This window comes from Scleropages formosus, chromosome 12 (assembly GCF_900964775.1).
Source record: "Scleropages formosus chromosome 12, fSclFor1.1, whole genome shotgun sequence".
NCBI classification, from domain to species: Eukaryota; Metazoa; Chordata; class Actinopteri; order Osteoglossiformes; family Osteoglossidae; genus Scleropages; species Scleropages formosus.
In genome coordinates, this window is record NC_041817.1 from 25159251 (window position 1) to 25179397 (window position 20147).

The 20147-nt window shown below is 43.3% G+C and overlaps 2 protein-coding genes across 14 annotated transcripts in view; both read right to left on the reverse strand.

Annotated features, from left to right (window-relative positions):
* Positions 1–775: 775 nt before the first annotated feature.
* tfcp2l1 (transcription factor CP2-like 1) lies at positions 776–10927 on the reverse strand. 2 transcript variants are annotated; one of them, XM_029257119.1, is made up of 15 exons: positions 10646–10927; positions 8994–9142; positions 8282–8355; positions 6606–6711; positions 6056–6162; positions 5805–5957; positions 5523–5633; positions 4854–4951; positions 4562–4613; positions 4327–4420; positions 3832–3922; positions 3586–3668; positions 3079–3221; positions 2351–2402; positions 776–2188 (listed from the first exon to the last, which is right to left on the reverse strand). In XM_029257119.1, the coding sequence occupies exons 1-15, from the start codon at positions 10708–10710 to the stop codon at positions 2151–2153; spliced, it is 1416 nt and encodes a 471-aa protein (XP_029112952.1). In that variant the 5' UTR covers positions 10711–10927; the 3' UTR covers positions 776–2150. The 2 variants fall into 2 exon arrangements, with proteins under 2 accessions (XP_029112952.1, XP_029112951.1); XM_029257118.1 differs by lacking the exons at positions 776–2188; positions 2351–2402 and having other exon boundaries at positions 2612–3221.
* A 1716-nt stretch (positions 10928–12643) lies between these two features.
* The window catches only part of clasp1a (cytoplasmic linker associated protein 1a), a 62259-nt gene continuing 54755 nt past the window's right edge, over positions 12644–20147 (reverse strand). For 6 of the 12 annotated variants that reach the window (XM_018744821.2, XM_018744812.2, XM_018744851.2 and 3 more), the window contains 5 exons: positions 18971–19161; positions 18433–18561; positions 17241–17447; positions 16720–16836; positions 12644–14089 (listed from right to left, as the gene is read on the reverse strand). In XM_018744821.2, the coding sequence (XP_018600337.1) occupies positions 14003–14089; positions 16720–16836; positions 17241–17447; positions 18433–18561; positions 18971–19161 (731 nt within the window). In that variant the 3' untranslated portion in view covers positions 12644–14002. Of the gene's footprint in view, positions 14090–16719; positions 16837–17240; positions 17448–18432; positions 18562–18970; positions 19162–19809; positions 19873–20147 lie in introns of all 12 variants that reach the window. The other 6 variants (XM_018744832.2, XM_018744802.2, XM_018744784.2 and 3 more) reach the window with 4 other exon arrangements.

Below are 20147 nucleotides of genomic sequence, written 5' to 3' on the forward strand. Positions count from 1 at the left end.
TATGCAGTCAGGTCAAAGGCATGTAATGTACCTAATATAAAGCATATAAATATAAATGTACCTAAAGGCAGCCTTTCCAAATGGTCACATACAGCAAGGACACATCATCATCCAGGGGCATTTGTTTTAGTGCAAAATATATACGTGAAAACAGAAACAAAAGAAAATTAAAATGGCTGACACATAGATCACAGGACATGCTTTCTGAGCAGCACACATGAGAAAACAGGTAATTTAGCTTGCCAGCTCTCAAATTAATGGAGACCAATAATACGGAGGTTTCTGGGCAACTGCGTTGTCTCAGGGAAAAATATCTCAGACTGTCAGCGCAGGACAGCAGCCGAGAGGGTCCGCTGTAACGTAAGCGTGTTGGCTTTCAGGCCTCGACCGGGCAAAACCGGTTGAGGTTACGCAAGCTGCCGTTCGGAGCCCTTTCGCGTTTGCGAGAATGGGATGAATCCGCCACGCTCTCTGCTCCTGTGACACTGACATCACGGCTACGGAGGAACTCGTTCACCCCTGCGCAGCTCCAATCAGTTACCCGGGAACCAGCTGCAGTCACAACACCGTGCTGACTGAGTACTTTGGTCAGTCCAGATGCTTGTGCAAACAGGACGGGGAGTCCTCCTATTTATGTTTTCACCGCAACACCTCCGGGAGAAATATTTACCACACTGTGTCACAACTCATTGTTATTTTAAGAAAGGTTGTTTCAAGCCAAATATTTGGCTTGACAGCAGTTACAACACAGTACACTGGACCACATAAGCCCGCGAGAAAATACAAAGCAGTGCAAAACGCTTTATTGTGAACAGAACATACAAAACGCAAGGGATTTCCTTCCACGTTCAATCAAAGGAGCGGTAAGGAACGACAAACTGATAGAACACAAAACAAAGGCCTCAGTACATTAACCCTAAAAATAAATGTTACTTACATATTTTTGGAGGAAATAAAATTGCACCTGGACACACTCCATACACAGGATTTACAATTTTGGCTGCAGAGCACTAACCCCCCAAAAAATTTTGCTAGTATTGTAATATGTTACCAAAAAAAAAAAAAAAACATACACACACAACACATATGACACATGGGTAAAAACAATGCTCTTTACAGGAAATCAGTGACAAGGGTGCAGCTGTGTTTCAGTTTGCACAAAAAGCAATAAGTCAACAGTACCACACACCACTTGCTCTTAACATGTCATTTGTTCATCAGCTTTATTGGTGTGACTCTTGCATTGACAATATGTTTAAGCTCCATTTTCACTATTTAAAATTAAACATTTGAATGTACACCAATTTCAGATACAAGGATATGCTAAATATCCTTTAAAAATGCTCTTGAAACTCATTGCTGTTTGACTAAAGGTATGTATGGCGAGGAGGAACGAAAAGAAATGGTTTCCTACAGGACACCAAAGCAAGAGCGTACATTAACCCATGAAGGAAATAAGTGGCAGAGGCTTCTTAAAGAGTTACACATCGGATCAAAGAGATTAAATTGTAAATGCTTTAAGCAATGTGGGAGGTTTTGTTTTCGTGGAATGGGTGTACACTGTGTGCCCAGTTCAGTTTCGAGCCAAAAATTGACACCCTGTGTCAACAACAGCCAGGTATGTTTCTCAGAATGAGTGTTCTTGGAAACTGCTGGCACTGGTCCCTGTTGCCCCAAACGTGCATAGCACACGAGACGATTCTCGAGTTAAGTGCTGTAGTCACTGCGCCGGTGGTGCAGGGCTCATTCCCAATTGGCTCCAAGGCCATAACAGGGGATCCCCAGAATTGGGGGGGGGGGGGGGAAGAGGGAGAGGAAGAAGAGGGAAAAAAAAAAAAGTTTCAAATGTTAGAAAAAGATTGTTACTTTGTAGAGCACGGATTACAAATTGCTTCTTGGTGGGTTGATTCCTTTGTAGGGATGCGCCATGCTTCGTATCTTCAAGCAAATTTGTCAGTTTCAGCACTTCTGTCCATAGATGCAATATTTGAAAGAAACTTAATTCTCAAATAATTATAAATTTCAGAAGTCAATCAATAACTTAAGTCAATATAAAAATACAAAAAAAAAAAAAGTGAGAATTTGTAAACCAAGAAGTCCAGGTTCCAGCAACACTTGAAACTTAGTTCTTGTTGTAGCTGCATTTTCTGCTACTTCAGAACAATACAGTAGCCATCACTGGTCTCATCTGAAAACAGAAGAAAAGTCACTTGATCTTCAAGACCAAGTTTGAACAAAAGCCATTCGTAACGTGCATCCCTTGGTGACGTACTCACATTTTTTGCATACATCATAAATACCATCATAATTTCAATCCACAGAAAACAAGTTATAAAGTTCATAAATATACCTTTAACTGTGTTTAAAATAAAGCAAGTCTCCTCCATGAAGTTCTGCACCATCTGAAAAACAAGCAATTTTTTTTTTTGTTTTAAAAAACAAAAAGTTCAAAGAGTATGAGTTTTACATACTGTATGTCCATGTTCAGCATGACACGCTAAGCTGGACAGTCATACTAATGCCAGCAATGTGTGCTCATACCTATGCCAAAACACTTGCTTGAAATAAAAGGCCCTAAATCTGCCTGGTTAGTTATTAACATGCTCCCATAATCTAATATCTCTAAATGGTACTAGCAAAAAGCTGGGAATGGACATCTGTTCCAAGTGTCATTATTAACTTGGCAGTTTTGCATGCCTTCGTTTCCCACAAGAATTATTGGCGAGCCATTTTCTACTCCAATGACTCTACATGCAGTCATTAGTGTGCAAGTGCACGTTCGGCCAGACCGCAGTTGCAGCGGAAGCAGGCACACAGCACTTCTGTGGCTTTATGGGAACGCTGCCCTGCTCCTCAAAAATTGCCCGTTTTACCAATATTTTACCATTATCCTTGAGTGGCAGAACAGAAGTGCTAATGGCAACCTGCATACAGGTCATTTTATGCTTCCCGTTTATCTCAGTAGCATATACTACCTTGGTTTCAAGGGTTTGGAACTAAAATTGGGATAATATGGGCAAAAGGACACTGGACCAACAGCTTCCCTTTCAACAAAAGGGTACTGCACTTCTCCTTCACCTTGTCGGAAACCAGCACGTGGATGCCCGTGGGACCTTGACGGTAGACGTGGCTGATTTGTGCAGGGGAGATGTTGTAGAGGTGGGCAATCTTCTCCGTGAGCTCTGCTGTTGTCAGGTCCTCCAAGTACAGAGCGTGGTAGACTGTAGGGCCAACAGTGGCCAGTTACCAACCCGAGCTGACCCAGCACTGGGGTTATCAACACAATACTAAGAGCCCTATGCTCTGACCTAAGGTTGGCATTACTCGTTCACATCACACACTCATCTGCTTTATACTTCAACATGTGACAGTATAGTATTAAAAAAGGTTCAACGGGCCAATGTCAATGTCAATTGTGTAACCGCAATGTCAAACAGCAAACCTTGGGCGAACTCAATGATGCATGCGAGCAACTAGACTGTGCTCCTCTGGAACCAGGTTACAGACCTCAGATCTGCTCACCGATCTTACCTGGCATCTAAACAACTGTGTGTGACCAATGAGCGTGACGGCTCAGTGACTCACCATCTCCACCCAGGGACTTAGGCGGTTGCTGGCCTTTCAACTTGTGTTGACACACATAGATTGTGAGCCTAGGTTGTATACACCTGAGGGGAATTTGGTAAACAAAATAAACAGAAAGGCACACATACAAGGAGTTGCACTTCAGTATCGACGTATATAGGACAACTGATCCCTGTTCAAAGACCTTTCAAATCTTGGAGGTCCACAATGCCACCAAGATAGCAGTACGATGATGTAACGACCAACCTTCCTTTGACCGCATTGAAAAGGCGAATCCCATCTGCTGGACCGCAGACCTGGATGAAATCTTCTTTGGTCATCTTTAATAAATCAGCTCCTTATGTGTTCACAAATGAACAACAGAACAGAAGTCACCATGTGCTGGATGAGAGAGGAACAAATATGACTGTACTGGTGATGAAAATTAGTAACCTGCTTATTCAGGTTGACTTCATCATGAGCATTTTCCACAGATTACAATGCTACACTAAGAATACAAAATAACGAGATTGACCAATTTTGTGATTAGGACCTTCTCTAGAGCATTAGTGATTAATGAGTAGACCCCTTCAGAGAGCAGAGTTCCATTAGGTGCATGAGTCCAGCCCACAGCAACATGTACACTAGCTGTCCAAAGGAGCACAAGAGGTCCAGTAAAACGCCATGGGGCTGTCGCTGAGCAAAGTAGAAGCGAACACCTCCTACCCGACCCCACCCCACACCAGCTGTGGTGCCACCTACCAGAGAAGCTGGAGAAGAGCCTGCAGAATGATGAGAACCTGTGTCGAAGCAGCCACTGCTGCGTGTCCTGCATGGAGGACGTGGCAAGAAGGTTCTGCGTCGTGAAGAGAAGGGCACTTTTAAAGTCAGTTCCGGCCCCCTTCACCCCTCCACCCCAAAAAAAACACACACACACACACACACACACACACACACACACACACACACACACACAGAGAGAGAAAGTATATCTCACATCTGAACAGCTAGGAAAGGTTAGGTCCTCCTGCTGATCTGGAGAAGCATTTCTGCAAAATATGGGGGGGTATCATTTAAACCACACATCGAACATTTCAGGGCCACCCTGAACAGAGAAATTGGGGGTGGGGGTGTTAATTGAATTTGACAAACTGCAGAGCAAGAGGTGAGAATTTTCTGCAACTGCTTATGAGCTGTGGCTCCTTCTGCTTATTCTTCAGAAAAATAAAATAAATGAAAAAAGCAATAAAAGGTGGATTAGCAGCGGGAGCAGCAATACCAAGGCATACCCGTCAATAATACTGTAGGGCGTCGGAGAGCTGTGGTAAACAGGGGATGGTGTGCTGCTCGAGCTGTTCATACTGGGAGCGTCAGGCCAGGGTGAACACTGGGGAGGGTAAAGGGGAAAGGAGCTGCCAGTTAGGTCTCAATCATTCTGTTTGTTTTAGGAAAAGGCTGGTAAAAGAACCATATAAGCGGGGTGGGGGGGGGAACGACACCACACAACGCTGGAACAAGCTTTTTTTTTTTTTAAAATGTTCTCACATGATTTCTCTACTGTAAAGCAGCAGCTTATTTGACCACCCCTTTCACCTACAACCCCGTGGGTCACAGTGCATTCGAAGGCAGCCACTTCAAACTTGCCGCACACGAAGGACGGAAGTTGGCGCAGGCAGAGCCGAAAAGCGACGCCAATCGAGAAAGACCCCGATCAAGTGACCAAATAGCGGTCAGAAAAACTGGCTCTATTTGCTACTTCAGAACAGGTCATGAGAATCTGATGGCAAAACATCTGGCTCATCTGTTAACCGGCAGCTTGGTTAATCATTAAGTGACAACGGTACAAGAAGCTGGTGGATCACCGGGTCTTTAACCAAAGCCTAGCAGCGAACACAGTCTTAAGAGTACGACATGACAAGGAAAGCAAGACGGACGCAACGGAAGGGCCAAAAACAGACCTCTCTGAGCACTGTGGTTTCATAGGAAGGCTGATATTTCTCCTTCTCTTGAAAAGATCTCTTCTCAATCTTCTCCCTGTCGGTCTTCAGCTTTCGATCAGCTCCTTTGGGCTTTAGGAAAAGGACGGTGGAGAAGTTTGAGCAAGACCTACAGTCGTGCGTTCCCATTATTTTGCCCTGACTTGACACTCATACTGGCAGCACGGGGGAAGTCTCGTTTTGCTGAAAAAGGACATTTGGCGAAGCTGGTCCTCATTTCAGGGCGGATGAACGACTCCTTACCTTGAACACCTTGACTTGGCAGCTGGCAGAGTGGATGTGCTCCATGTATTCCTTGTTCTCATTCTGAGCAAACGTGTCTATTTGGATGCGGAAGGGGACGCCCTTCTCCCCGCCATGCTTCCGAGGGGTGAACTCTGTGCTGATGCAGTTCACCTGTAACACAGCGGCGCACCCCCACCCCCCACAGGGACTGTTTAATCCTCCTTCTGCACCAATCAGCAGCTACCGCAAATACAAATGCAGGTCTTTACCTGGACGAACGCAGAAGCACATTTGTTCGGATCCCAGAGGAACTCGACAGTGTTGAGCTGCATCGGAGGAACTTGAGGCTCCACGATTCCCACTGACAGGGGAACGTCTGCAAGCAGTCAATCAGAAGCACAAGGCGAACCCCCGCTGAGTTCAAGGACTCTCATGTCACGATGAAAAAAAAAGGACATCACCATCAGCAGGTGTGCGGGAGCTCAGCTTTATCCATAAGGGACAAAAAGCCAAACCCTTGCGTGAAACTCAAGATGAAGTGCTCAACTCAAGAGCTCCAAATCACCTTCATGCACTACATGTCCTTCCTGGACAAGTGAGGATATTTTCCTCAGGAAGGTGTCACAAAGCCCTTATGTACGCTCCCCATACAGATCATTACCTACCCATCCATGCTGTTGACATAATCATTTATGAATGTTTACATATTGCTTATGAAAACACCATGCGCAGCTTATGAATGACGCAAAGGTTTCACGCAAGGTCTACTCTCGTTTACGCAGCCGCTGATAATTTCTGGGGCGAGAAGCCGCGACGCACCGAGATCCAGGATCCTGTCTCCGGGTCGGTTCCATCGCCATCCTTCAAGCTGCTGGTGTTCAGTGTACTGGAGGCGCCGGTCGTGAAACACAACCCGTACGATGCTCTGGAAACAGGCAGGACGAGGAAACACCAGCAGGTCAACTGTCGTGCAAAGAGGTTGTGCACACCACCCCCTCTACACTGACTGAACGCTGCGAAAGGCACCGAGGCTCTCCCAGCATTTCTGAACCCAACGTCTACAGGAGTGCGTGCAGAAGGCAAACATGAGGATGCTTGAAACAATATCCCCACCTTCCTAAGGTGTATGTAAATAACCAGGAGAGGCGACCGTGGTATCTGAGCACCAGAACTGCTGCTTTCACAACCCAAAGCCAAGAACTTGAGGTCTGTTGGGAAGTCTTGGACTTCCGATAGGAACCCGTGGTCATGTCTTTAAGCGTCACCGCGTGGCCTTCATGATTATGTGGCATTACCAAGAGACGAGGCACGTTGAGTGCTTTTTCTCCCCTGCTTTTCCACATTCTGTGGTTTAAATTACCCTCATCCAAAATTTAAATTAACAGGCAAAACTGTACTCTAAATATGGCTTAATCTACACATGTTCGGAAAGTAAAGTTTCGGGAAACATGAAGGAATAATAAATATCCTTTAAAAATATATGTAAGCTTACATAAGGTCCTGCCCTGTAAGGCTCGGAGACAATTTTAACGTTTTGTTTGCAAAGATGCCGCTGTCAAAATCCGATGTCATTAATCTCACAAACACACCAAACTAGAGATAAATTAAGGATCATAAAGGGGGGCGGAAAAAAACACTCTGAGAAACAGAGCCACTGCTGCAACACGTTAAATCCAGCGGAGTTTTCTGTAACAGCCATGTGACAATTATAGCATTTGTATCGTACGCAGGTCACATTTCGGCACATTCTGTGACAAACCCACTACTGACCACACATCTACACTTATTACCGTAGTAAACTAAGCTCAGATATGTCAATATGTGTTCACCCAGCGCAATACGTGTAAACAATACAATTCAGGCCATTTCTAATTTTAAAGGATAATAAAGGCACCTGCTGTAACTGAGTCATATTGGGGACAATTCATGAAATATTATCACACAAAAAGTCTGCACTGCAAAAAGTAAAGCAATACTGGGATGTTGCAAAAAATAAATTATGCCTTATACAGAACATGCTCCAAGCAATTCTAAAGAAACAAATAAGGAAGTAATAACTAATTGACATAGCAAAACATTTAATCATTACTTGGGGTTTAAGATTTTATATTTTAAATTTTTTTCTGATTAAATAAAGTCTACTTTGCACAATTTTACTTATGTGCTAGACACATTTTTTTAAAGATAATATTTGATGAATAAGCCCCATTGGAAAATGCACAGCAGAATCCAGTATAATGAAGAGAATTAGATGAAGGCAGAATGTGTAGCGGGTCACGTGGGGTTGTGCGTCTTAAGCACGTCGGGTACCGAAGGAAAAGAGGCGAAAAGTTGATAGTATCAGAGACTTGAAGGTCACCCAACACCTGAGCCAGAAAGTCATGTTGTGGTGCCACGCTTGGTACCGAAGAGGTAAAAAGGTGGAGGAGGAGGAGGAAGTGATGGGAAACAGTTGAAACACACACACACACACACACACAGTACCTTTAACCTACCTTTACATATTTGCTGCTTATATCTGTACACTCCACTAGTTTTCTGTTTAGCATACGGATTTCGTAGGACTGACCTACATTTTAAGACATTAAAACAAACCTGATTAAAATTTAAGAAAAAAAAAAAAAAGCAGTCAATCAAAGAAGCAGGTCAGTGGATGTTGATGAACTGCATTCTTCAAATAAGTACTTTATGGTATTCTTACGGTATTGTCATGTTCTGTTATGGTGGTATTATTGTTTATCACAACGCTGTCCTTTCTCATTATGTTGCACAGAAATTGTGTACATTTGTTTCGGTAAAGGGTTTGGTTAAAAAAAAAAAAAAAAAAAAACTATGGCATTAATATTGACAAGAACACAAATACAGAATTACCTGAGATGTGTGAGAAACTAAAGTTACAGAAGGACACAGATGAGGTGAAGAAGCAATATGGAATATGATATGAACACACTGCTCAAAGAGGGCACTGGAGTAGGTACAAGGATGGAGGACTGAGGACTGACCACTTTATGCTACTCTGCCAGGGGGTCGGAACTACAGCGGTCCTGGAAGACCATGATTCATAAAGAGGTTGGTTAAGAGCTTCTCGCTCAATGAGCCTCGAGAGGAATGAGCTGAAGGTCAAGAGTGTGTGGAAACCGCATGGCATGAAAAGCTAAGCGAAGCGGAGACAGCTGCTCGTCCCCCAGAGCGGAAGAACCGCGGTACCTTGGTTCAGGTAGGTCAACGTTTCTTCTTGCAGCTTGACAGCCGGAGAGGTGGCTGCGCAAAGAACATACTGGAAAGGCGGCGCCTTGCTGTCCTTCTCGGCCGGCGGTTGCGGGGTCTCGTGCTTGAGGAAGGGTGCCAGCGCATCGCTGAGGAGGAGAGGACAAGCAGCAGCTCATTCGCACATTTTGGATGAAAAAATATTGAGCAGCAGCATCCTCGATACAGTTTTTCGGATAAGAGCTCCTGCCAGAATCGGAAAAAACGGCATCTAACACAGAAGAGAAAAACAGATTAAATTCAATATATGGCTCTTCAAAGTGAGTAAAATCCACTAGTCAGAGAAATAACAGGCGAGGCATCATTGTGATTATATCCAGAGAAACACTTCCCAAATTCCAGAAAAGTTCAAGGAAAGACACCGGGAAATGTTATTTTGACAAGACTCCAGGCAAAAATAGACAGAAAAGATTACATAACAGATGAAAAGTTGCTCATTAATCCAAAACATTCCGGGTTGAGTTTTTCAGGTGGCTGAGATGTTTACAGCACCGGGATTTTTGGAGCGGACATCGCGACGCAGTCTAGAAGATCCAAAGCCCCGAAACCCGAACCGATTGTTCTCTGGTTGAGCCGTTTAAGGGCGACAGAAGTGCGTGTGTGTTTCTGTAGGTTGATGGTTGGCCAAGAAGTGTGACTTTGAGGAACACCATTCAAGCGAAAAACACAGAAGGATTTGCTTCCCGTTGAAATGATGATAATTTCACACGGAAAATACTCAGCGTGCTGTGTGTTCAGCTACTCTCTGCGTTTGTTATTCATCATGGAGTCCCACCCACAGGGCGTAACAACACTTTTACTACGGTAACTCTGCAGAACTCATCCAAGGGATACGCAGTTAGTCGAGCAATTAATTTCTTCAGACATAACTGGTAACTGTGATGGGCTGGAGTCCCATCCAGGGGGGTCCCCGCCAGCATCTCGCTCTGCGATTCCAGGATAGGTTCCGGACCACTATGACCCTGACAAGCAGTTAGGGAAAGTGAGTGAGTGAGTGAGTGAGTAAACTGGTGTAGATGCAAACTGACCTGACAAACTGGCAGATTATTTTTGTTAATCAATAGCCGTCGTTAATCAGTACTCAACCGCAATGAGAATTTCAAAGAATGGAGCACAATCGGAAGCCCAGTTTAGGGAATGAGCTCCAGACCCCACTCACCGTAAAAGACCGGTTCTCAGCTCATCCCTGCATGGAGTCAGAAAAATGTACTCAGAGCTGTCTGTTGATGTTATTGGACGTCAATGTCTTTTACTTGCCTTTTTTATTATTATTATTATTATTAATTTGTTTATTTATTTATTTATTTCTTTTTATTTTAACACCCCCCCCCCTCGGTTACAACAATCAGTCACAGCTAAACAGCTTCAGTCAGTGGTCGATCGCCCCGCCCGCAATCCGTTGTCACCGCGAAGTTTAAAAAAGACAACTAATAACTAATAAATAAAAATAACTCCGAAATCGACCTGCGGCACGGAACACAGAGGGGGAAAAACTCCCAACACGCTTCGGGAGTTACACACACACAGCGCACTCCTGTCACTGATCATCATGGCGAGCGGAGCGGGGCCACGAGTGATGACGGGTCACCTACCGCAGGTAGCCGGCGTTCGCGTGCTGCTGGTGGTAAGTCTCCGGCTGCGAGTGCCAGAACAGCATGGTGTCCGGTCCAGCGGGGGAGGGGCCGGGCCGTTCGCGGGCGGGCGGACGGACGGACGGACGCACGAACCCGAGGAGACGCGGCGGCGCGGCGGCACTCCCACCGACCGACCGACCCTCCCGAGGGCAGACCTCTCGAGCACCTCGTAGGGAAGGCGAGCGAAAGCGGCTCCGCGGCGCGCGCTGCTAACGCTTTTTATAAAGGAGGCGCGCGCACTGACGCCACACCTGCGGTGACCTTTCGGACGGCCGTGGACACACCCCCCTCGAGAAAGGTGTCCCCGAGGCCCCTCCCCGAGAGAGAGAAAGAGAGAGAGAGAGAGACTCTCTCTGGCTCAGATGCACGAGACACACAAACTGTGACAAAGGCAATATTGAATATCTTTTTTTTTTTATCGTTTTTCTTCAGCTTGCTGACCGCTTTCTCCAAGATCACTCTTTTACCCAGGCCATTCTTTTTGTATGCATTCAAGGTAAGTACTTTGACCAAGGGTACTAGAGCAAGGGGGATTTGAACCAGGAACCTTCTGAGTACAAGGGACAGCTCCAACCACCACACTGTCCATTTGTTTGAAAACAGTTTTTTTTTTCCTTTTTTTTTTAAAAAACACACCAAAAAAATCCAATGTGTTTGAGAGTTCAGGAGCACAGACATATAAAGCGAACACTTTCACAGTATAAATAATTCATACAAGGTCAGTGGGACAGTGAATGTTTCACAGCAGAGCAGCAGATCACGCAAATTAAGTGGAACCACATGTACAAGTGGAAGGAGGAGAAAAGAGACCAAAGAAAACAAGCCACGTAACCTTTTCGAGATCGTTTATTTCTACAGCAAACTGATTTATATTTTCGCAAATTCTATCACAGGTGAATATTAACAAAAAATGTAATCTGTACAGTTGTCATAATTCACACAAAATGAAACAATATATAAATACAGATATGGATATTACCGACAAAAGAAAAAAAGCCGTGAGCAGTTTTCTTAGAATACAGCTTCTAATGCCAAACACCTTGGCAAAATATATTAACAGTAAACCACTTGATGTCATCTCAGCAAAGAATTGCTGTCTTCTACAAAACATTGGCTTTTCCCCTGCATGGGAATCAGATATTACCTGCAAAGGAAAGAGGGTTCCACATAACAAAAAGAAAATGCAGTTCACTTAAAGCCAGTAAAGCGTTTGAGAAGTATTGCCGGATACAGTCAAGGCACCAAAGTGTACCTTTAAAAGCCACATGCCTCAGTATGTGAAACTACAGGAGAACTAGGGTTGCAATTTTGAAGGCCCCCAAGGCCTACACACTTGGAGACCAGACACTTTGGAGATCTACATTTCAATGAACTCCGTGAGCCACATTGTTTTACGCGTGATGGCTTGTTGTTCTGTTCTGACCCAGATTAATACTGCATGTACAGGCTGCTGAAAGCATTAGGTGTTCTCCACCAGTCAGAGTATATCAACCGGTGACGGCAGTGAGGGGGTTAAGTAGCTGAAAACATGCAAGTTATTTCTTAACGTGCACAAAAAAAAAAAAAAAGTCAGATCTCAGACCCTCTTGCCTTCTACTAAGATTACTATTAAACATGACTTGAGTAGTGTACAAAAAAAAAAATAAAGAAATTCAGTGGATTGTTTAATTTGAGCTGTGCAAAGGTTTGTGTGGGTGGGAACCTGGGGAAAACACAGTAAGACACATCAGGAACTCTAGTATTGTGGCCGTGGTTGACTAAATGCAGTGAGTCTTCACATTTGAGAACAAAAGAGGCTATGCGCTCATTCCATTTAACAGTCCATACAGTGAAACAGTACCTGGTAGAGTAAGGCCTAATAGTGTTTGGTTATTTTCCCTCAGCAATGTACATGACACATTCTTTCTCAGTAAATACATGTGGTAGACTGGGTGCAGTATTTTTTAAAAAAAAAAAAAAAAAAAAAAAAAAACAGCAGTGTTAGAGATTAACTCCAGTACACCTTACACCTTGAAATCCTATGTGTGTGTCAAACCATGTACAGCACTTCGACTAAAATTACATCCAAAATATATTCCAGGTGTTCTAGTTGTTCTCTTTGACGTCAGGACAAGTACATCCTAAGTAGTGTTCTGTGAGAGGCATGCCTGACGTCGTTGACAGTACGCTTTAAAATGGTAAGATTGAATTTCCCCCCATTGGCACTTCATTTAGAACTAACTTTTCAACCTAAGCCAATTTTAGGCATTATATTCAGATTGTCAAGTTTATTCCTCCCCCTACGTTTTGCCGCTTTTAATTTTTTCTTTAGATTGGATATGTTTTTCTCAGCTTTTCTACTGTGGTCAACTCAGTTTAAATGAAGAAAATGCTCACAGGAAAGAAAGTATGTCCCATAGTGTTACCATCATGCATCATCAAGCACAAAAGCTTATTATATCACACTCAATACTTTCATCTCATGAGGTTTCTGCATCAGATTCTCATTTTTAAAGTAAACAAGTTTTCTGGATGACTGAAGTAAAACATACCTAGCTTAAAACTGGCCCTCATACTGATTCAAAGCAACACAAACTGAAAAACAAATTTCAAACTACTTTGACCAAACAGCTCCCCTCCATTACCCAAACATGGGCTTTAGAACAAATGTCAACTAAATATCATTAAAATGAAAATACCAAATTTGAACACTACACCTTTTGATTTGATTGTACCCAAACTTCAGTTCTATATTTCACATAATTTTCAACCTTTTTATTTAATCACTGGGCCAGCCAAATGATCATCTACTGCAAATGATTACATCACACAGTTCTCTTGTTCACAAACACAGGCTCCTTTATAGTGTTTACTCAACAACATCTGGAATGCTTAGTATTTCCTTACTGTTGGGGGCAATGTAACCAGGTGTGCCAATTTCCTTGCATTTTAACACAAGGAAATACTAATGTATATAGAGGCAATGCACCAGAAGTTCAGAAAACATTTCCATACAGCAGAGTCAAATGGACCTGTGAAACCATTTGAGAAAAAAAAAAAATCCTCTCAGTTTTAGACCTCTTTACATTCACCATGCAGCACTTTAAAAAGGGCGGGCAATAGGAACTGGTAAATAAAAAGAGGGGATTGCATGGATCAAAACATATCTACGGGGGGGGGAAAAAAAAAAAAAAAAAGTGATTGCAGCAAGCAAAACGTCCTCCGGCACGTGTGGAAGGAAGCAGCATGGGTGGGGGCATGTAGTGCGGTGGGATCTGGAGAGAGGCACGACTATTTTCCTGTCTGTAGGGACAGCGAACAAGGGCCTCCTTCCCACTAGCTGTGTGTGGATACATCCGAGGAACTGCTGCTGTTGCTGTTGGTGGTCTGGGCCCTCTTGATGTACAGGTTTAGGAGTTTCATCTGTAGGGAAATATGGTAAATTAAGTTTTCAATTATTTATGTGTTGTATCTGTCATTTTTTGTATCTCTTTCCATGCATCTGCCCTCCTTGACTTCCCATCTTTGTTCGCATCGAGTTCAAAACCAGCTATGATCTACAAGATGGATCTGCACCTTAACACATACAGGACCTCATCCATCCCTACACGCCACTAAGAGCAAAGTGCTTCTCAGTCTCTGGCCATTTAGTGGTTCCACTCACAAGGGTCCAAAACTGAAGGTATTTAGGTTCTCAGTTTTGGCTCTGATGTGATGGAATGAGCTCCCTCTGTCTCTCAGTGTTGCTGAATCCCTCCAAGCATTGAAGAACTGTCTCAGAATTCATCTCTTTCTGATACAATTCTGTCCTGATCTCTAAACAGCTACAAAAATTTCCATCACACCATTTCTCACAATCATCTTTCCTATCTAATTCTTACTTATATTGGCAAGACATCAGAAAAAAAATGGTGATATCAGACAAACAAGCTGTGGATTTCAAGATCATCAGCAGGACCTGTAAATGCAATAAGGAAAGCAGTCACAAAATGGCTGCAACAGGAATGTCATGAGAAGTCAGGTGCCCTCAGGGCTGTGGGGGTGTAGCAGGGCTAGCAGGCAAACAGATCCTTGCTGGCCAAATTTCAAGGTCACTTAGCCATTTTGACATTAACCCTTGGGATACTGCAGGGCACTCAAGGGTGGCAGGAAGGTGACTTGCACTCTAGGAAAGTGATTTAAAAAAAAAGAAAAAAAAAAATCACTAAGTCCAGATTAGACTCATATATGATTTCTTAACTTGATCACATGCCCCACAGTGTAAGCAATAGATTCATTATTGTCAAAATGATTCCCATTTGGGAGCCCACTCAATGTGATCACTTTTTCCACAACCAATACTGGCTTTAGGTCCAAAGAGTGCATGAAGACAAGGGGGCTCCTGACATATTTGAACTCCTCCTTAGAGGCTTGCGCTATGTTTGCATCTCAGTTTGAGATATCCATCTTAATGTGCAAAACAATCATTAAAAGCAACAGGGATTTCTGGAAGTCCTGCATATTCCTAGAAATACTGGAGAACAATTTAAATTTATAAGCAGATAGATGTCTTCAGCATAAGAGGCTGGGACCTTTCATAGTACCTTGAACAGGGATCCAGTCAAACTGGCTGTGAATACAGTATGCTGATGAACACTGGTAAAGGAATGTGAATAAGAAAACTCCTGCCGTAGAGCCCTAAATAATACTGCGCACTTTCCAGAATGATGTTTTAATTGGAATCAAAGTGCAATAAATTTGCTCTCAGAATAAAGTGAACGTTAAAAACACAAATAAGAAAATTAGTGATATAAGCTTAAGAAACTAATAAGTGGCTTTTAAGATACTTAACAAAAGACATTGCTTCTTAAAACAAATAGTAATTTTAAAATAATATCAAAAAGTAAAATTCTTTCCATGCATATTACTCAAAGCACTATACAGTAATCCAAAACAATAAAACAAAAAAGACAAAAAAGAGTGGTAAACTTGTGATGTAAAACAGTCAATAGATGGGTAATATACAAAAAAGTGCTTTGTTTCTGAAGGAATAATCCTGCACAGCTTTGGATCACCTTCAGTTTTGCATTCAATCCCAGGTAAAGGCAGGTGATATCTCTGTGTGTCACACGGTGCTGTTTTGAAGTTACACTAACTATACACAAACCTTGATGTGGACTTTCATCATGGTATGTATGCCAGTAACATCTTTACAATACAAGTGGATGCTAGGTTGCTAATAAAATCTAAAAATAAGTTTTAGCACTGACTGGCAAACAATAAACCTCTGCTAGGACACGAGTCATGCAGTTTAAGTATTGCAAAAGTTGATAATGAAACAGAGGACAAATTCATGGATATAAAAAGTCTCATAGTAAGTAGGTCTGAACGAAGTAAAAATCATGACTTTTCTGAATCAGTGTAGGAGAGAAGAAAATGACCCAATTATGATTACACTACATAATGAGCTATCATTGAACACTTTTATTAAGTTTTGAAAATAAAGAGAAACAAAATCCAGCCACTGCAAAAGAAATGTGTGCAACATGTAATCAAGGCTGAGCAGCTAACTTGCTGGGACAGTCAATCTGTAAAATTCCGACCCACAGGATGCACGTGAACAAGGAATGCAATATCTGCTTTGAGGAGCAGATATGACATCTACCCTGCAGTGTGACATGTCGGACACAGGGGAACTTGATAATTCAGTCAGCAAAGAAAAAACAAATTCTGAAATTCACACTGCTTCTGATGTCACTCAGAGTACAGACTTGTGGCCCTTTTGTGTTGATTTCTGCTTGTGCACGTGGCGGAGCACTGTCAGTCTTTCTCAAGTGTAGAAGGTCACTGGATCAACAGCGACCCAGCGCTTTGCAGCCTGGTTGCTCAAGCCAATAGCGATCAATGTGTAATGGACTGACTCGAGCCAGACTGCCAGCCGCCAAAACGTACGCCTGGACGTCCACCCGTCTCTTATGCAACCCAAGGTGGTAATGCAATGCTGAAAAGACATGACCCTCTGCTGACACAGAAACCGTGGTACTGTAAACATTTGCCAAGGTGGGGATTGGTACCTTGCTGCCTGTCAGTTGGGTCAAGTGAGGCTTTAGCTCTTCACCAATGACTGAGTAGATGGCTACCAGACAGAAGACACTGGCTTTGCGTACACTGCTCTCCGTGTTGTCATAGCCCTGTGGATAGAAGGACCAACATGACACTTCAACAATGTAAACACTTACACACCTGTGCTTGCTATATGAGACACTGTGCATTGTGATGATACTACTGGAACTTATTTTCCTTGGATTTGTTGACAACACAGTTAACCTTACAGTAGCATAACAACTGCAACAGTCATTTTTGTCAGTTAAAAATCAAAGTAAGTGTGGTAGAGGGGAGAAACTAAATAACTGTCCAGAAGGCACAAATATAGCTAAATATGTTTTATCGGTTTTAATTATGATTACATTTTAAAATTTTACAAAACAGAATGTCAGCAGCAGTACCATCAAAACATGAAACTCCTAGGAGACAAGACATTCAACAACAACATCGCCTCTTCCTAGCCCCACCCATCCTATCACCTCCCCATTACCTGCAGGAGGCCTGGGATGATGTCAGGCAGCAACTGGTGCAGAGACTCCTTGCCAATGCGCTCAATGACTTTGGTCTGCATTTTAATGGCGGCCAGATTTATGGGGTAGTCAGCTGTCTGGACAATGGGGCAGAGCACCTTGATGCACTGTTCTGGGTGAATGGACCCAGCCAGAGTGGAGGCCGCCTCCTCTGCTGCCCGTACCACCTGCAAAGGAAGAGAGAACCGCAAAAATGTCAAATGAGACATATTTATAAAAAATAAAATAACCACACCAAATCAAGAGGGAAATATTGTAAACTAAAATGCAATTTCTTTTTCAAAAATGAAGAAAATCATTTGTGAACATGCCTGTTTTTTAGAGAAGAAAACTCATACACCATCAGCCCTGACTCTGTAAATGTTTCATCATGAATGCATGCATCTATTCTTCCTCACCTAAAGTAAAGTTTATACAGTTTATACCGTTGAGATGTGGCATCGGACATCACGTGAAAAAAATTTCTTATACCAGTTAGCCATTCTGGGGTAAAGGCAACAGTCTCTACTTATGAATGTTTTATTAAATTCTATTTTAGCCCCCAAGTTGTCACTCAAGTGCCAGCAATGAACTAGCAATTGCTATGGTGCACTGGTGAAGGATTTAATATGGGATTAGGACAGCCCATTCAGTTTTGTGAGCCTATTCTTTCCCCGGTTGGTTTCTAAGAATTGGTAATTGCCTTCGTTTTCTCAGAATTGCCGGCAAGCACGTAGGTGGTTGGCTGCAACGGGTCTGCCCGCACATGCTTGCTTCACAGACGCTGTTTTTGTGTTGCTTAGCAGAGGAATGTGCTCTACCCCCAAGCCTTTTCCTGGTACTGTCCAATCTAGTCCACACATCGTTGAGATGGGGGAGGGGCCTGGAACAAGACTGACTGCGCTTGGACTGCAGCAAGTCAAATGATGACAACTCTGTTACAGGTGTGCGTGTTACCAGCAAGAAAAAGGGGGAGAAAAAAAAAAAAAAGTGAAAGAAATCATTGAATAGTAGCTACACAAGGGCAGCAGAGTTTTAAGAATAAGGACTTATTACTACAATCTGAGTGAGATTCAGCTGTTGTACCCTTGAGATTAAAATATCCAGCTTTCAAACTCTGCTATAATAGAACCAAAGACAAATGATTTTGGGGAAGATGTGGCTGTGACTCACCTCTTTGTGAGAATCTTTATGGGCCTCCAATGTCTTCATGATTGTGAGCTCGGCGTAGTTCTTGAAGCGGGCAGGCTGGTTCCTCAAGATCTCTTTGAGCACACGCAGCGCCAAGGCCCGTATAGTGTGCTTTGTAAGAGCGTGGAGAGATGAGCAACAGGGGTCAAAACCTGCATGGAGGCCCAATGGCTAACCTGTATGTGCTCTTACAGACTGGATTACTGTTCTGACATTTCTCACATTATAGTGCCTTGTCAGAAGAAAGGTTTTTGCTTTCAGTAAACAACGATAACTTGTATCAGGCAATGACAGACATTTTAACGACATATTTTATGTATACTTATGTATGTGTGTATGCATATGTTTGGATACTGTCTGTGAGCGCATGTGGATTTACACGTATACATTTTTTGTTTGCAGATGTGAATGTCCTCTGAAGCAGCTGTCTGCAAACGGATGCATGCTGCTGCATGTCCTTTGCGTGCGTGGCAGGGCACCTGTGTGTCAGGTAAGGTGTGCTCAATGGACGGAGCCTTACATCTTTGTCTCCCAGCGTTTCCAGCAGCAGCAACAGGACAGTCTTGAAGTGCTCATCCCAGACACCAAGACTGTCTTCCCGTGTAATCTTGAGCAGCTCCACCAGTGCAGCTTTGCGCTCCTCCACGCGCTCATTGTGATTCGAAAGCTCCTTCAGCAGCTCGGCCACCAGGTCTGAGTGGTCCAGGGGAACTTGTATGAGACAGAAGCGATGGGGAGGGAAGGGGGGGGGGGGGGGGTACTGACATCATTCAAACAGGTCTTGACCACCCAGGTCTCCTGGTCCTCTCACAGACCAAGATGCCTGGAGCCAGAAACACGTGAACCCTCATGTGTGACCCTCTTGGGTCTGTTCAACTGAACAAAGCACCCCATACCCCACTTTGCTGCACAAATAATGTGTATCATTACAGGCTCGACAGTTCCAGAGCTGTGTGTGCTTGGAGGGTATGCCCCTCCACCATATTTTAATAATAAGGCTCACAGCCCTTAACCATTCACCACATAAGGTCAGGAAAGTTTCACTTTGGTTAGTCAAGGTCTTAGTAAAGATGTTTTCGTGAGGTGTCAGTAGTACAGTTTGAGTGTAGCTACTTTGGGTCATCAAAGCTATTATCAGAACATGCACATCTACCTGACTGACACACGTAAAAGTGTTAAAAGACCACTGGTCATTATCATTACATGGTAAGAACATGCTCATGGAAATGAACTGCACATAGCCAAATGAAAGACATACAATGGATGAGAGTTAAACTGACAATATGTTAAAACACATTAAAGAGACAAACACACACAGGGAAAGAAAATTTTATTCTACTGATTCTTAAGGGAACGTGCCTTTACCAGGAGCAAAACCCTTGGGATGCAACATCTTGTTTTCGCCACAGTCATGGCGACGGCCTGCGTGGGAGGGGGACAGGAGTGCATTCATGGTCACAGTGCTCACAGTATAGCTTGCCTTCCACTACGCTGAATAAGAGATCTAATACTGGGTGCATATCACGCATTAAAAAGCAGTTAAGCGATTTCACCACAGTAAAGTGATTTCCAGTTCTGCACAGGACCAGATTTTCTGTGACATTACTCATTCCGAGTGTTTGTGTAACTTCTTTGCAAATCTACCACTTTAACAGAGATGTGAAGAAGAGGCTTTACACCATATCGCTACTGCCAAG

Bases quoted from the DNA above. Each gene is read 5' to 3' on its own strand.
- tfcp2l1 (XM_029257118.1), bottom strand. From the start codon at position 10,710: ATGCTGTTCTGGCACTCGCAGCCGGAGACTTACCACCAGCAGCACGCG. The intron at 5,958-6,055 runs GTAAAGACCTGC...GCTGTGTTACAG, and splicing joins GTGCTTCTGCGTTCGTCCAG to GTGAACTGCATCAGCACAGA. The intron at 4,421-4,561 runs GTGAGATATACT...TTCACGACGCAG, and splicing joins CCTTTCCTAGCTGTTCAGAT to AACCTTCTTGCCACGTCCTC.